General features: G+C 38.3%; 1 protein-coding gene across 5 annotated transcripts in view; it reads right to left on the minus strand.

Annotated features, from left to right (window-relative positions):
- fgd4a (FYVE, RhoGEF and PH domain containing 4a) overlaps positions 1–17,720 on the minus strand; it is a 334,505-nt gene that overhangs the window by 39,754 nt on the left and 277,031 nt on the right. For all 5 annotated transcript variants that reach the window (XM_051920352.1, XM_051920345.1, XM_051920360.1 and 2 more), the window contains 2 exons: positions 8,724–8,813; positions 1,902–2,047 (listed from right to left, as the gene is read on the minus strand). In XM_051920352.1, coding sequence (XP_051776312.1) covers positions 1,902–2,047; positions 8,724–8,813 — 236 coding nt within the window. The remainder of the gene's footprint in view (positions 1–1,901; positions 2,048–8,723; positions 8,814–17,720) is intronic.

The following is a 17,720-nucleotide window of genomic DNA, read 5'->3' on the forward strand; positions in this document are numbered from 1 at the left end:
TTTTACCTCCTCTTTGCTTGATCAGCTGCTGGCTTGCTGCTGTGCTGCGTGATATGCATCTTGCACGGCGCTTCAAACATTTAAAAGCCTATACAGCAGCTGTCCAACTCTTTGTCTTTTATTTACGGCCCTGGGTGTGGTTAAATCTCTAAGTCTCATCTCACAGGATGTGAGTTCTTGATATTTTTTAGTTTATAATTTAAAAACGTAATAAGAATCTGAAAATCTAACATCACATTAAAGTTCAATAAATTCTGAAAAGAATGATACCAAACATATATATGTAGGTTTTAAAATAAGCCCGATTTAAAGTGTGACAAAAAATGTCACCACTGCACTTTTAGGCTTAGGATTTTTTATATATTATATATACATATACACACACACACACATATATATACTGTATATATTGTGAATTAGACGCTGTATAGCGCCCAACCCGGCACAGACTCACACTAAGGCACATGTAAAATCCAAGAAAGACTTTATTTTTCTTCACCTGTGGGGCACGTCTTCCCCGTGAACCCCACAGGCATAACACAGTCCAAATAAGCACACACCACCACCAAACACTCTTCTCCTGGAACCACCACTCCTCCCACCTAGCTTCATCCTCCACCTCCTGACTCTGGCTCCTGAGTGGTGGTTGCTGGCCCTTTTTATAGCCCACCCGGAAGTGCTCTAGGTGCTTGATCACCTGTTTCTGATTGCACTTCCGGGCGGGGCTGTAGAGTTTTCCAGGCCGACTCAGGGACTCATTCAGCATCCCTTGGCGGCCACCCCAGATCCCAACAGGGCTGTGGAGAACTCCATCTCCCATGGAGCCCTGCGGGAAACTGAGGCACCATCGTCAGCCAGGGAGGCTGCCACCAAGCGTCCCGGGGGGAGGTACTGAGACACCCATGGTTGCTCCCCCGGAACATATGTAGAAGGGGCGTCCTGGCCGGGCATGGGACCTGGCCACCTGCCACAATATATATATGTGGGGTGCAGAGTGTGTACGCCTGATGAGCCCAAATAAGGGCAAAACACGTGTCGCATACTCTGCATTATTTGACAGTAAACTATGCAACATTATATATATATATATATATATATATATATATATATATACATACACACACACCATATACACATACACTTATATGAAGTGCCATGGAGGATAGACGGGCAAGACATAAACCTCCATCCCGGCCGGAAGGCCATAATGGAAGGACAGCAAGAGTGGAGACACAACCTGGTTGGAATGCCTTGTAATCTTGCTTCTGCCTGGGATCATGGAATAGTGAATGGACTGGGTGAACATGAATACTGAACATGAAGACTATTCCATGGTCTTATTTGAAAATGAGGCCACTGCCTCATATCATGAAATCAGAGTAAGGAGGCAGCAGGCAAAACTCACCAGAAGGAGTGGAAGGACAGGAATCACATTTATTTATAATTGGGGCATTTGTGGCTGCGTGCACTATAAAATAGGTTGGTGAAAATAAAAATATTTTAAATTTGGTGTTATGCTGGGTGATATTGTGTCTGAGGTTTGGGGCTCAGTGACACACCCTTCTGGTTAATATATATACATAAAATTTCAGTACAAAGGGAAGCCTTTACTAATCAAAAGAGTGGCATGATATAAAAATATATGCAACCGAAAAGAACAGCAACAAAATAAAATACTTATACTGGATTATTTACCATAGCATCCTATTGTAATCATAAAGTTCTTTGAACAGTAATAGAAGGTTTTTATTTATTTTCAACCACATGCTTCTATTTATCCGATTGATGTTTTTCAAATCCAATTCTTATTATTTATAAAATGTCAAATTAAGTACATTAATAAACACTTGAATAAAAAAGTACATTTTACTGTTTAATGTTAAAAGTCAGGTGACCATTACCATATTGCCATTCGTTTTTCAAGGTCTGGTAACAGGAATTGGCTGTGAAAAGCAGTTATTGATGATATGTTGGAAAAAATATTTTTTACTACTTCCAAAGGAAAACTCCCCTTATTTGCTTCTTCCGTTAGCTTGGAACAAAATACCTGTAAATATGGGCAAAAAATAATAAGCTAATTTAAGAAACTAATTTATCAGATGCAATATATATATATACATAGCAGTTAAACTTTTTTATAATTTCATATTTGACAATAAGGAATTAAGCTACAATTTGGTATGCTTCGGTAGGTGCATTGAAGATCAAACAAACATAAACAAGTACTAAAGCATACTTTTACAATTTCCACACATCATAAAGAATGCAAAATCTTGAATTTAAAGTTCATTAAGAGTTGTATTTTATATATTTACAAGGAAGTAAGTGAAAAGTTATGTATAAAGTGCCTATCACAGACAAACGTTACAAAGCTCTGAATAATAAAATAAATAATAAAAACAAAAAATAAAAACAATATAAAATACTAGGACAATATAAAAGTTGACCACAGACGGCAAAGCTACCCAAATGCTTGAATGGACAAATGTGTCTTCAGCTGACACTCGAACAATTCAATAGATTCTGCTGATCTCAATGTCAATGGAAGACTGCTCCATAAAATTGGAGTAATGGAGTGGAATGTGTGATCCCCTTGTGACTTTAGTCTGGAACAAGAAACTGAAAGGAGATCTAACTCATCAAATCTCAGAGCGTGGCCTGTGGTATAATGCTGTAGGAGGTTCATAGTATATTGGAGAGCTTGACCATGCAGAACTCTGTAAGTGAGTAACAGAATTTTAAACTGGATCCTAAATTCCACTGGTAGAGAGAATAAAAGTGGGGAGATGGGATACCATTTGCGTGAATGTGTTTAAAGCCTGGCCACTGCCCTTTGGACAGACTGAAGACAAGACAAACTCAGACAGGTAAAGAGGGAAGGAATTGCAATAATCCACAAGTGATGAAAAATGAAAAAACGAGAGCAACTGAGATACCCTGATGTGAGCCTCAAAACTCGGAGACTTATCATATATGACACTTAAATGTGAAGAAGTAGAGATGATAGTAAGTTTTTGCACTTCTGGGTGCAATTTGCTATTTTAGTGCAAAATTAAAACTTCAGTTTTCTGAGCATTTAACTTTAAGTAGTCATTTATTAACCTCCTTCAGACAGTCAACCAAAGAAGACAACTTGTGTAGTAGTTGTGGCTTAAAAGAACAATAAAGCTGAATATCTTTGGCATAAAAATGTTAGGAGGTAACATTAAAATAATTGATAATTTGTGCTAGAGGAAGCAAAACAATGAAAACAAGATAGGTCCAAGAACAGATTCTTGGGGCAACCCACAAGTCCAAGAGGAAGAAGCAGAAATACACTCGCTCACACAGATGGAGAAATTCCTATCAGATAAATATAGGGTAAACCATGCCAAGGCTGAACTAGTGAAACCCACAGTGTCATTTAAACCTTCATTAGACGGTCTTACGATCAACCATGTCAAAGGTTGAAGTAAGATCAAGTATTACTAACCTGGAACACTCGCCTGTGTCTACAGCCATTAATAAATTGTGGGTCAGTTAAAGGAGAGCTATTTCTGTGGAGTGATTCTTTCAAAAGCCTGAGTGGAAGGGATCCAAAAGCTTATGTTTCTCATGGAAAGCAGCCAGCTGTTGCTCAACAACCTTTTCTAAAATTTTTGAGAAAAACAGGTCTGTAACTTTTAGGAATGGAAGGATCAAAATTAGTTTTTTTCAACAAAGGGTACCAGACACCAGACTGGGGCCAATACAGTCAAGGACTTTTAAAAACAAAGCATCTGGTAAAACATCTACAATGCTGGAAGATGGTTTATTTTCCTGATCAGAGACACTAATTTATCAGGAGACACTAGAGTAAAAGGTTAAAAAAAATAAGGAACATGGAGAACCACCTCCAAAATAATAAGACATTGAAAAGCAGGTCTACCACCTGTGACTTTGTGAACAAAATATTTCAGTCATCACAATCACTGTTTGAAGATACCAAAATATTAGATGGGGTTGGAGAAATAAAGCTGGAGATTGTATCAAACAGAACCTTGGGGTTGCGCTCGTTATTAGATATGACATTACCAAAACAGGAAGCCCTGACTGCTGTCATCGTGTTGTTATGAATATAAAGCAGATCTTTAAGATGGAGGCGATGCACCTCCAAATTAGTGGATTTCCATAATTACTTAATCGGCCGGCAACTAAGTCTAAAACTATGGATATTATCACCCATACAAGGTGTTGTGTTATCAGTAACCCCATGTCTCAATTTTAGAGGAGCAACAGTTTATCAGTGCAATGAACATTAAAAGACTGAACCAGGACCTTAACATTGTCACTCACAACAGCAGTATTGCAAAACATGTAAGAGAATTGTGCAACCATCGTTTCATTATTAATATGTGCTTGTCTTGCCAGCTTGGACTGAGCAGGGTCAAGACTGAAAGAGAGATTAAACAAAGTACACTTATGATCACTGAAAGGGATATCTTAGGACACAATGCATTCAATATTTACACCATGGGAAAAATGAGGTTGAGGATATGCCTTCCTCTACGAGCAGGATTTGAAACATGCTGTGTAAAATTAAAGTCTTCAGTGATACTCACGAATTTAGAAACTACACTGCACAAAGGATCATCAACATGAAGATTGAAATCACCAAACAATATCACTTTTTCCAGTTTGATAACCATGGTATGCTGACAGACGAGCAGTCTGGTGGACAGAGTTCATTAATATAAATAAAAACCATGCCCTTCTGCCAGGTCTCAGTCACAAACATAAAATTCAGGTTCTCAATGTAGAATAAGTCATGGAAACAGAGAGTGTCCTGAAATGGCCATCATAACTGAAGATGACTGGAGATCAGCAACAGCCTGTCCTGGAGCACGGGAATGTTCCTGCAACAGAGTGGTGTTCCTCCCTCTGTGAACTGCACGTCAACTCACCCAGAACCACAAGCAGACAACTGGCATGGCAGGATAAGCAAGTAAAATGGGACTCAGGCAGGGAGATCTTACACAACACAGAGTAAAGCTAGCTTCATCAGAGCAAACATCCATAGGCAGGTAAGAGTCCAAAATAGTACCATGCTGCCATATCTTTATCTGCATGCTGGTCCTCATCCCATGAAAAAAGTTAAAATTGTTACTCTGCAATCGCAGCTATAATATGAAGCAACAAGGATCACTAAAATACTGCCACAGAAAAAACACTATGTCCAAATATTAAAAGAGACCACGCAATAAAAAAAAGATAAGTGTGAGTAGCCTAACAAAAAACGCTGAAGCTACAGCGAACATGCACCATAAAGTAATATTAAAACCAAATAACTAACTTAAACAATAACTCAATTCACAAAGTATTTTTCTAGGTCCATTCACATCAAAAAAAGGAAAAGTCTGTCTACTTTTTTCATATATGCACCAAACAATTAACAATGCATTCAGCTTAAGGTGCACTAACTACTGAAGGTATAGAGCTAATGGGAGACTTCAGCAGTCACATGGGAAAGGACAAAGATACCTGGAGGAATGTAACTGAGAGGAATGTCTTTCCTAATCTGAAGCCAAGGGGTGAATTGTTGTTGGATCTCTGTGTTAATCGCCATTTATCCGTAACAAACACATATTCATACATAAGGATGCTCATAACAGTATCTGTGTACCTTGGACCAAAAGTCAGTGAATGACTTCATAGCTGTGTTATCTGATCTGAGGCGGAATGTTCTGCAGTCTTGAGCAAAGACAGGTGTGGGGCTGCCAACTGATCTTAGCTTGGTGCTGAGGTGGTTAAGACAGATGATACACCCTTGGACAGACCTGGAATTTCTAAACAGGTACTAAGGGTTTGTTGGGAACAACTAGTAAATCCCTGTGGGATGGGATGAGTTCAATTTTTACCTTCAGAAGAGCTTCTTCTGCATCTTGAGAGAGATCAAGAACACGGAGTTTGAATGAATAATGTTTAAGATATCAATAGTGGAAATAACAGTAAGGAGCTATGACCAGAAGATTATTAGTGGCTGTCATGGTGGCAACCTTAGGACCAACTTGTGAACACCAACGGTAAGGGAAGCGATTAATTTAGAAAACCGAGGCTGTTTGTGTAAAGGCAGGCCAAAATGTTGAATGTACAACAGTGCCTGAAGGGAAAGACATTGCATGGGTGGTTTGGTGAGCCTATGGAAACTGACGTTTACACAGCCTTGAAGAGATTTTGACAAACAATTTCATTACTCAGGATGTCACTTAGGTTGTTCTCGGCAATGGTAATGTTAACCTCAACTTGGTATAAGGTTGAGAGATGAAAGTAGCACTTTGAGTAATTCCTCAATTCAGTGGATCTTTGGTCCACACAGGGGATAGTGCTAGAAGCACTGGCAGGGATTCAGATGATTTTTGTGGCCAAAGTGATAGAAAGATTTTGCAGGGGCAAATGCCACAGGTGTGAAGGAGATCAGATCAGAAATGCTATACATACTGAATATTGTGGAGTTGTGGGGAAATGGCATTCTAGAGTGGTGGTTCCTACTTTTAAATGGGAGTTAAGAGGGAATATTCCAATTACCATGGAATTCCATTCCTCTGCCTCCCAAGGAAATCCTATGCAGTGGTATTAGAAAGAAGACTGACAAGGTGATCATCATATCTAGAAGGAACAATACAGAAATACAGATTCTACAGTGTGCTGGCTTTGGAACATTTGAGCTAATCTTTACCCTTTCATAAATTTGAAGGGTTGTTTAACCAAATAAAGTGGAACCTCAGTTTGTGAGCATAATTTGTTCCGGAAACGTGCTCACAGTCCAAAGCACTCGTATATCAAAGTGAATTTCCCCATAAGAAACAATGGAAACTCAGATGATTCGTTCCACAACCCAAAACTATTCATATAAAAATGATTAATACAAAATATAAAGTAAAAATACATAAAACAAATTAACCTGCACTTTACCTTTGAAAAGAATCATGGCTGGTGTGAGTGAGTTTCTAAACTCTTGTGGGATTCCACCCAATGAGACGACACGCGGAAGAGCGTCCCAAAGCAATCGCAGTCTCCCAGCGCTGTAGCAGTTTGCCGTAAAAGTGAATCCGAAAAGATCACGGACATGCTATAAACGCATGCCGTCGATGGGTGATACAAGGAACAAGGAACATTATAAATGCGCAGGGCACAGTACTACTTGGCCACGACCCTGCCTGACTGCTGTGTCTGTGTATAGGAGAGTGGCAAATCCCGCTACAATAAATAACCGTGCTGTTGCTGTTTCAAGCTGAATAAAGCTGGTGTTGCTAAAGTACTGAGACTCAGCTTCATGTTTTGGGGTGCAAGGTGGGGACTCGCACATCACAGCACACACACACACACAGTCACAATGCTGCAGTAAACAGTTTACGCTCGTATGGATGTTGACTATATGAGTGAGGCAAGCTGACTCAGACAGAGAATAGGAGACGATTACCCACAATCCTGCAGCGAGAGAGAGAAGAACCATCAGCTCAGTTGTGATCACACGACACTCAGCAGACAAAGCGTATACATATTACTCATATTGCAAGACTTTTCTTGTTTATCAAGTACAAATTTATTAAAAATTTTTAGCTTGTCTTGCAAAACACTCGTAAACCAAGTTACTTGCAAACCGAGGTTCCACTGTACTGCAATCTAAAGTATAGTTTGCAAGCCACTGTCATGTAAAATTGACCTCCTGTATTTGCAGAGTGAAGTCATGTTTTAGGAAATCCACTCAAAGTGTTCTTTAGGTGTGTTTTTGACTCCTGTTCATAATTTTTATTGACATAAGGAACAGGATTGGAAATAATGTAATTTAGGTATTTAAGGATTGGGCACCTTCATACTGGAGGCACATGGTCCTCTTCTGAAAACGAATGGCTTCCTTTCGTTAGGTGAAGGGTGAACAGCTGCCTCAAATTAATGAGTTTAGGTACCTCAGGGCCAGGTACATGAGTGAATGCAGAGATGACTGTAAGACTGACCAGTAAATCAAAGCAACAGGGGTAGGTTTTCAGACTTCTAAGTGACACAGAGGTGCCACAATAATTTCATCCTTCATGTTAACAAAACCATGAAAATGGTTATAGATATCAGCAAACAGAAGGCAGAATGCACTCCAGGTGTGATGCTGTGCAGATGGTAACAGCTTTAAAGTCTCTTGGTGTCATCACTGCTGACCTGAAGTGTGCAGAAGATATCTTTACTATCATCAAAAAAGTACACCAATGCCTGTACTCTCTCAGATATATAGAGGAAGCACGGATGTCTCGATCTATGCAAATAATACTAACTTCTATTAGAGCAAAACTGTCTTCGTGCATACCATTCTTGTTGTTTAGAAGAAAACCAGAACAAAAAAAAATACATATGGAGAATAATGAAGCCAGTACAGAATACTACAGGGACGCAGCTGCCTTTTGTCTAGGACATACTGTATACAATACACACTGCCTTTGAAAAGGCATACAGTATTATTAAGAAGCTCTGGCATCCTTCACAGTCACTTTTCCCTCTCCTTCATTCTGACAATTACAATTTTTATATATACAGTATTATTTAGTGTTGCATTTAGCAATTGTGTGTTATTCAAAAGTGTGTTATTTATCGTCCGTGTTAGATTCATTGCCTATCTTTAGCATTACAGTATTATCTCTAGTCTGTAGGAGATATGAATATCATTGATCCATGTACCATAATAAATTTTAACATGAATTTGAAAAACAAGAACTCACCTGATCCAGGAGATTTAGCCTGTTCACATAAGCTTTTTCTGTGTGTAAAAGTTCATTGGCGATATTATAAAGTTTCTGCTCATTTGATTCCTTGAGAAAAAAAGATCTTGAAATTAAAAACAGAGCAAAAGAAACAATACTAATAATTATCATTGAATCATTCAGCTTTATTGTAAGAGTTCTTCTTAGAGCCATGTAAGCTAACATATTAGCAATTGCACAGTCAAATATACTAATAACTTTTGTGGCTTTGCATATTTTACATCTCATAACACTCCATCCAAAATATAACCTGACATTTTAATCTAATTTTAGTTAATATGTTCATTGTAAAATTTATATAGATGCTTGTGAAATGATGCCTCATAAACAAACATTTCAATATTCTGAGGCAGTCTAAGAGGCTGCATGCTAGAACATGAGCTATTGTACAGAGAATATACTGCTGTTGAAAACCACCGTTAAATACAATTATTCTACAAACTGTTTGCATTGTGATTAAAAAAAAGACATTACATTTCCTTCCACATTTTTGTTAGGGTAATTGGTGAATATATATATTTAGTTTTAGTGTGTTTTTTTGCCAATGCAAGGTGTGCCATTACAAGTTTGCCTTGCATCCAAAGCAGCTACAATAGTTCTCATAAATGGAATAAAGACGTGTGGGAAATGGGTGGATTGTCAGTAATGGCAGATTTGATTCTAGTTATTTAAAATTTTACAACCAGAGAATACAATTAGTTCAAATAACTTCTCCCTACTAGAAAACAAAGAAAGCATAAAGGATGGTGTAAATTCCAAAAGTTAGGCGAAGATGCAGAAATTACATCAAAGAATATCACACAAAAATAACATATTTTTAGCTAATTTCTGTGAGATTTCAGATCTAGCTGTCATTGACAAGTCTAAGAACCATTCTTTCATTTTCTTAGGCTCGGCTGTTGGATAAACCATCCTCGCCATCTGTTATCGGCGTAACATCAACCCTGCGTTGTGCCGCTCAAGTCAACTTCACCCCCGCGCCTCGTAGGAGCGACACTGATGATGACCTCGGTGTATTTCAGCTATGCAGGCGGGGGTTCAAGGCCAGAATACCTCCTCGGCACAGGCAAGCATCGTAACTCAGAACCGGTTCGACCCTCAGCTCCTGGTGATGTAATAGTGGTAGGTGATTCTATTGTTAGAAACCTTAATATTACTTGCCCTAATAGAAAATCTTTTGTTTCTTGTTTTCCCGGTGCTCGTGTCCGAGGTGTGATGAGACGTGTGCCGGCAATCTACGAGAAGCACAAGAACAGGGCAGTTGGAGCAATTGTTTTGCATGCTGGCGTAAATGATATAAGGCACCGAGAGTCGGAGATCCTCAAGGCAGACTTCACAGCATTAATTAAAGACACAAAGGAGAGGACCCCATCAGCAAAGATCTTCATTTCGGGTCCACTCCCTCTCGTCAGACGATCAAACGAGTACTACAGTCGTCTGCTAGGTTTAAACAACTGGCTGCAGGGCTTCTGCAAGAATCAAGACATCGGGTACATCAACAACTGGGACCTCTTTTGGGAAAGACTGCGTTTTTTCAAGCGAGATGGCCTGCATCCGAACAGTTTCGGCGCCCGGGTCCTCTCCGAAAATATATCTAAGGTAATTCGTTTATCTTGAATATCCATCTCTGCTCTTAACCCCTTCCGAAATGCTACTGCTGTGCTAGGGCATGATAATTGTTTAATAAAATCTTCCATTAAAGTGCACAACATAAATACTGTAGTTACCAATCTCGATGCACATAGAAAATCTAGGCAATACGGCATAAACACCAATAATTTAATTAAAATTACTACTTTAGATGAACAATGTATTAAAACTATAAAAACAGATTATAGATTAAACAAAAAATACAAACAGAACGGTGCTAATAGAAATAACTTAGTTCCTGTTCCAAATATCAATAACGTACATAGTACTCATCTCTGCCCCTCTGAAACATTAAATATGGCACTATTAAATATTAGAGCTTTAACTAACAAGACGTTTTTTTATCAACGATCTTATTAGTGATAAAAAAATAGACTTTTTTGCACTAAGTGAAACGTGGCTTAGCTCAGATGGCGCAGCTGTTTTAATCGAATCTGCGCCTCCGGATTACAGTTTTACTCGTGCAGATCGCCAAGGAAAGAGAGGCGGTGGCTTGGCAAACATTTACTCAAGCCAGTTAAAATGTAAAGATATCAGTTTTGGTAAATTCAAGTCCTTTGAGTATCTCGCCGTTGTTATCCATGGAGATTCTCACGTTCTAGTATTATCCGTGTATAGACCTCCAAAATTCAACGCGTCTTTTTTTGAGGAATTCTCTGACTTAATGTCAATTTTAATTACGAACTATGACACACTCTTAATAGTCGGCGACTTTAATTTTCATATAGATAATCAGTGTGACCAAAAAGTAAAAGAATTTATGAACCTTCTGGACTCTTTTGATTTGAGACAGCTCGTTAATCAGCCTACACATAAAGCAGGTCATACGTTAGACTTAGTGATTACTAAAGGACTAAAAGTTGATATAAAACAGGTCATTGATATTGGTCTATCAGACCATTTTCTTCGACTTTTTAATATAGAAATAATGATAGAAAACACTCATGAGAAGCATATTGTTAAAAAACGCTTCTTTGACTCATCAGCAGCTTTAAAACTTACAAACATTCTAAGCAGTCAGTCCGTTTATAGTGCCAACTATAATAGCGAGGATAATGTAAATAGTAAGGTGGAAAGATTTAATACTAAGGTAAGAGGTGCTGTTGATATAGTTGCACCTGAAAAGACAGTTAAAAAATCTTCTAGCATTGTTATACCATGGAAGACCCAAAGAGTGTCTGATTTAAAGAGAGCATGCCGTAGAGCTGAGCGTAAATGGAGAAAAACAAAACTAACTATCAACTATGAAATATTAAAAGTTAAAACAACAGAATACAATAACACAGTCCATCTTGAGAGGCGCTGCTGTTTCTCTAAGATTATAAATAACAATGCTAGTAATCCCAGAGTCTTATTCTCAACGATTGATCGTCTGTTAAACCCAAGTAACTCAAAGGAATGCCTCCTAAGTACTTCAGGTAAAACCTGTGAGGCTATCGCTGTATTTTTCAATCAAAAAATTAATGATATTCGAAATAACATAGTATATCTCCCCAACACTAAGGATCCTCCTAAACCCCAGTATTCTGTTATAAACAAATTGAACTCTTTCACTAGGATAGATTTACCTGATTTACATAAAATAATTTCTCAAATGAAACCCTCCACCTGCGTCCTTGACCCAATACCAACAAATTTTTTCAAAGAAGTATCAGGCGTGCTAATTGATAATGTTCTTGACATAGTAAATTCGTCATTAGATACGGGGGTCTTCCCAGACTGTCTTAAGGCTGCTGTAGTTAAACCCCTACTTAAGAAAAATAACCTCGACCCCTCTGCTCTTGAAAATTTTAGACCCATCTCTAACCTGCCTTTCTTAAGTAAAATTCTAGAGAAGGCAGTCATTATGCAGTTAAATTAGCACCTTAATAAACATGCTATTCTTGATAAATTTCAGTCAGGTTTTAGAACAAATCACAGCACAGAAAATGCAGTCGTTAAAGTAGTAAATGATTTGCGGGTAAATGCAGACAGAGGCCATTTATCTGTTCTCATCCTCTTAGATCTGAGTGCCGCATTCGACACCATTGATCATAATATTCTTAAGAATCGCCTTAGTCAATGGGTGGGCCTCTCTGGCAGTGTCTTAAATTGGTTTGAATCCTACCTGGCAGGGAGAAAATTCTTTTTTAGTTGTGGTAATTACAACTCAAAGACACATGATATCCTATATGGTGTTCCACAAGGCTCTATCCTGGGTCCGCTGCTCTTCTCAATCTACATGCTTCCATTAGGTCAGATTATCTCAGGGCACAACGTGAGCTACCACAGCTATGCTGATGACACACAGCTGTATTTAACAATTGCACATGACGACCCCAATTCTTTTGATTCACTAACACAATGTCTGACTTGTATTTCAAAATGGATGAATAGTAACTTTCTCAAGTTAAATAAAGAGAAAACTGAAATCTTAGTGATTGGCAATAATGAATACAATGAGGCTATTAGAAATAAACTGGAAGCATTAGGATTAAAAGTCAAAATGGAGGTAAAAAGCTTAGGGGTAACTGTTGACTGTAATCTAAATTTTAAATCACATATTAATCAGATCACTAGGACAGCATTTTTTCACTTAAGAAACATAGCAAAAGTCAGACCTCTTATATCATTGATGCTGAGAAATTAGTTCATGCGTTTGTTTTCAGTCGTTTGCAACTAGTGCAGAATGCAGCTGCTAGAATCCTTACCAGGAAAAGAAAATCCGAGCACATCTCTCCAGTTTTGATGTCACTACACTGGTTACCTGTGTCATTCAGGATGGACTTTAAAATTTTGCTTATGGTTTATAAAGCCTTAAATAATCTTGCCCCATCCTATATATCGGAATGTCTGTCGTCTTATATTCCAAATCGCAACCTCAGATCCTCAACTGAGTGTCTCCTAAGAATTCCAAGAGCAAAACTTAAAAGAAGTGGTGAGGCGGCCTTCTGCTGTTATGCACCTAAAATCTGGAATAGCTTACCAGTAGGAATTTGCCAGGCTAATACAGTGGAGCACTTTAAAAAACTGCTGAAAACACATTACTTTAACATGGCCTTCTCATAACTTCACTGTAATTTAATCCTGATACTCTGTATATCCAATTCATTATAATAATCATTCATGGTGGCTCTAAAATCTGTACTAACCCCTATTCTCTCTTCTGTTTCCTTTTCCAGTGTCCTTTTGGTGGTGGCTTGCGCCACCACCATCTACTCTAAGTACCATGATGTTCCAAAAATGATGGATGAATTAAATGTCAGAAGTCTGTATGACCATCAGCATCAAGTGACTCCGTGAGAACCCTAACTACAAAAAGGACTATTTCATTTATGTTAGGTAGAATGTCCAGAGGGGACTGGGCGGTCTCGTGGCCTGGAACCCCTACAGATTTTATTTTTTTCTCCAGCTTTCTGGAGTTTTTTTTTTGTTTTTTCTGTCCACCCTGGCCATCGGACCTTACTCCTTTTCTATGTTAACTAATGTTGCCTTATTTTAATTTCTTATTTTGTCTTTCATTTTTCTTTTCTTCATTATGTAAAGCACTTTGAGCTACTTTTTGTATGAAAATGTGCTATATAAATAAATGTTGTTGTTGTTGTAGACAAATATCCCCCCTGAAACAGCTTTTAGCAGTTAGGTATCATGTATAATCATCTTACCTTTGGTTGTGTTTGTTAACATAACATATGAAAAACCTAGGTATAAGCACAGCTCGTATAAAAAAAATAAAGGTGTCTTTTTAACCTAATCTAACAAAAGTTAAGTCATAAATATTCTACACAAAAACACAGAAAAATACATTTCGCAATGGAAAATGCACAAATTTCCAATCTAGCATATAACAATGTGTTTGAAAACAGCACCTTTAGGAAACGTAAAATATCAGAAGCATTTTAGAAACACTAGATATAAAGAACTAATGAACTATACTAGAAAAGCATCTAATATTGTTAAAACTTTTTCTAATTGATCAAAAATCTGGGTTACAATGATTGTAAACCACCTCCAACAAGTAGCATGTTAGGACAGACACCGTGTTCAGGGACCATTTATCTAGTGATAATCTTACCATTATTTCCAACACTACATTTTTAGTGCAAGAATACTAATGCACCCTTCATACTGTAACCCAATTGGAAATTAATCTAAATCTATAAAAAATCTGTATATTTTTGTGTAAACTGCAGAGCTTCTGTAGAATTTGGCAAGAATCCATTATTGTTAAATAAATCTGCTGGACTCTTGCCAGTGCCTTGGCTAAACTCCTGTTGTTTTATGTACAACAAAGTTGCCATCTTTTTATTGCTAATTAACTCTGTTTTGGTTGAACAGGGGTTTAATGCAGTTTATAACTGCAATTCTTGATTATTTCTGCATGTGATTGACTATACTGTATTTCTAAATTAATAGATTATTACTTTGTCTATTTTGTTTCACTTAAATGTATAATTGATTGTCATATTATAATGTTTCTTTTCTAATGTATATTTTTGGAAATAAAAAAAAAAGAAAAGAAACGAGGACAGGTGGTCTGATTTGCATGAACAGTGGTATAAGATGACAATATTGCCAGGTAAGTAAAAAATTAGGTTTGTATCTCTGTATCGTGCCACTATAGAGATGAACTAAATTAGTAAAAACTGAACAGTCTGGTTAAAATGACAACTGTACTTCACTAAAATGATACTTTGACATGAGATGATCAAACAAATACACAAGCTTAACTGGAGATTCCCGTGAAGCCATGTAATCAACCTGATTCATAATGTGGCACCTTTTGACTATATTGTAAATGGCAGTGAGAATGCACTGGAGATGAGGTTAAAAAAAAATGACTCACATTGCTGAGGAAGGAAACAGGACGTTCAGAGGAATACCTCACTAGGATGACTGAGATCATCACAGCACCAGCGTCAAAGATTCTACCACTCAAAGAAATTGGGCACTATTCACAGATAACACACACAGCACAGCATACATACTGTATAAGGACATTTGCCATTAACCCCTTCTTGACACCAGCTGTGGCTTGTCTCATGCAGCTTGTTCTGCCATGGACTGGTATAGGGTCACATCAGTGCAGAGTCCCAGTTATCCTTTGAGGATAATAACCAAGTATCCCACATGCTGATCATGATCAATGGCACAAAGGTCTCAACTGGTGCACCCCCAAAGTAGTGTCACGCATGGGCGTTGGAGGACTCCTCTAAGAGCCGGGGAAAGGTACACAGTAACCGCCTAGATAAGAGGGGGGGCTACCGCTGACTTTGTCCTGTTGTTGTTCTTCCCTCACAGCACCGAGAAGCTGCCCAGTAAGGGCACTTAATCTTGCCCCTTCTGGATGTGGCGCTATAAAAGAAGCGCCGGAAAAGAGAAAGGTGTCTTTTGCCAGGAGACCAGAATGAGCCACACAATGGAGCACGTGACTCTCAAAAAAATTCCTCCAGAGAAAGAAATCCCTGATTGGGAAAGCGCATTGGCACTATTTTTGTTACGTTTGTTTATTTTGTTTGTTTTGTCTCCCGATGATTAAAAGGGATGACCCAGTTGGCATCCCAACATTCTGACTGTTTCCAGTCTGTCCTTCCACCGCCTGACCACAGTAGTCTTGGCCTGACAGGACTACTTGTGATAGCTGGTCACCTCTACTGTTCAGCAGTGGCAGTATTAATTTCATAGATATCACAGCAATGGACCTTAACCTACTCTTTTGGACAGTGGGATTATTGTTTAAATACAAATAGTACAAATTTGTTTCAGTGAGTCAGGTTGTAACTTAACATCAAGGCAGGGATTAACATCATACCACAGTAAAGCAGATTAGGTAGGGACCATTACATATACTACGGTAAAATAATTTCCTTGAATAATTGTGTAGCTAGCTAAGCTTGTTCATCATAGATTTTCTCATGAATTCAGATACTGTACTATACACAAGTAGCAAAATGACAGCTGCCTGAAAGATAAATGTGTGTTAGTGATTAACTGTATTAGCTAGCTAGCTTGGTTGGTTACAGTACAAAAAGAATATTTGTACCCACCAATCTTCATTTTTAAGAAGGCAAACTGACAATATAAATAAGTGTTTAAACAAGTTAGGCTAATAATACTGTTGGATAACTGAACCCACACAACTGGCCAGACACACATTAAAAGGGATGTAGTGCTTTCTTAGTCAAGCATTTTTAAACTTATTGTAACAAAAGTAACTAATCCTAATATCAGTGAGGAATTATTGACAATAATGGGCGGCACGGTGGCGCGGTGGGTGGCGCTGCTGCCTCGCAGTTGGGAGATCTGGGGACCTGGGTTCGCTTCCTGGGTCCTCCCTGCGTGGAGTTTGCATGTTCTCCCCGTGTCTGCGTGGGTTTCCTCTGGGCGCTCCGGTTTCCTCCCACAGTCCAAAGACATGCTGGTTAGGTGGATTGGCGATTCTAAATTGGCCCTAGTGGGTGCTTGGTGTCTGGGTGTGTTTGTGTGTGTCCTGCAGTGGGTTGGCACCCTGCCCAGGATTGTTTCCTGCCTTGTGCCCTGTGTTGGCTGGGATTGGCTCCAGCAGACCCCCCGTGACCCTGTGTTCAGATTCAGCGGGTTGGACAATGGATGGATGGATGGATTATTGACAATAAGACTCAATGACTATATGAGGCTGAAGAAGCAACTACTGCTGCTGCTCATCAGTTTTAAGATAATTAATAATCTTGACAACATTATATGATGGCCTAACAAATCACAGAGAACACAATGTGTATCACCTCATACCAACCAATATTCACTTTATTGGGATAGTGATAAAATGGTGTTGATCTGCATCCAAAGAACCTTAAAACCTTACAATGACTGAGTCCTCCCACCATGAACTCCTGTTAAAACCATAGTATTCTAGGTGAAAATGTGTAGTCATCTTTTTAGGAAGTAAAACTCATTGGTAATTAGATAATGCAGCAGATAAAACTGATCTTAAAAACAAAGGAATCAATGGTCAAGTCAAAATCATGCCTCATCTTCATTGAGATACCGAGGTGAATCCTAAGAATGTTGTCTTTAAACATCAATGCAATAATGCAGCATTATTATTCTCTAATGCAATGTAAAAAAGAGACTCATACAGAAAAACAATTACTTTTAATTATTCCTGCTAAAGATAGTTCTATAACATGTACCTACATTTTCACACATGCCTTCGGCATGTTGGCTTACATAATGCAAAAATAGAATTTGTTATGTGTTGTAGTCACCACAGGTTAGATTTATTTAGTTTAGGGCATAGTGAAGAGACTGCCAGTTATGTAAATCCACATAACTGATAATGAGTGTGCA

Source organism: Erpetoichthys calabaricus, chromosome 1 (assembly GCF_900747795.2).
Source record: "Erpetoichthys calabaricus chromosome 1, fErpCal1.3, whole genome shotgun sequence".
Lineage (NCBI taxonomy): Eukaryota > Metazoa > Chordata > Cladistia > Polypteriformes > Polypteridae > Erpetoichthys > Erpetoichthys calabaricus.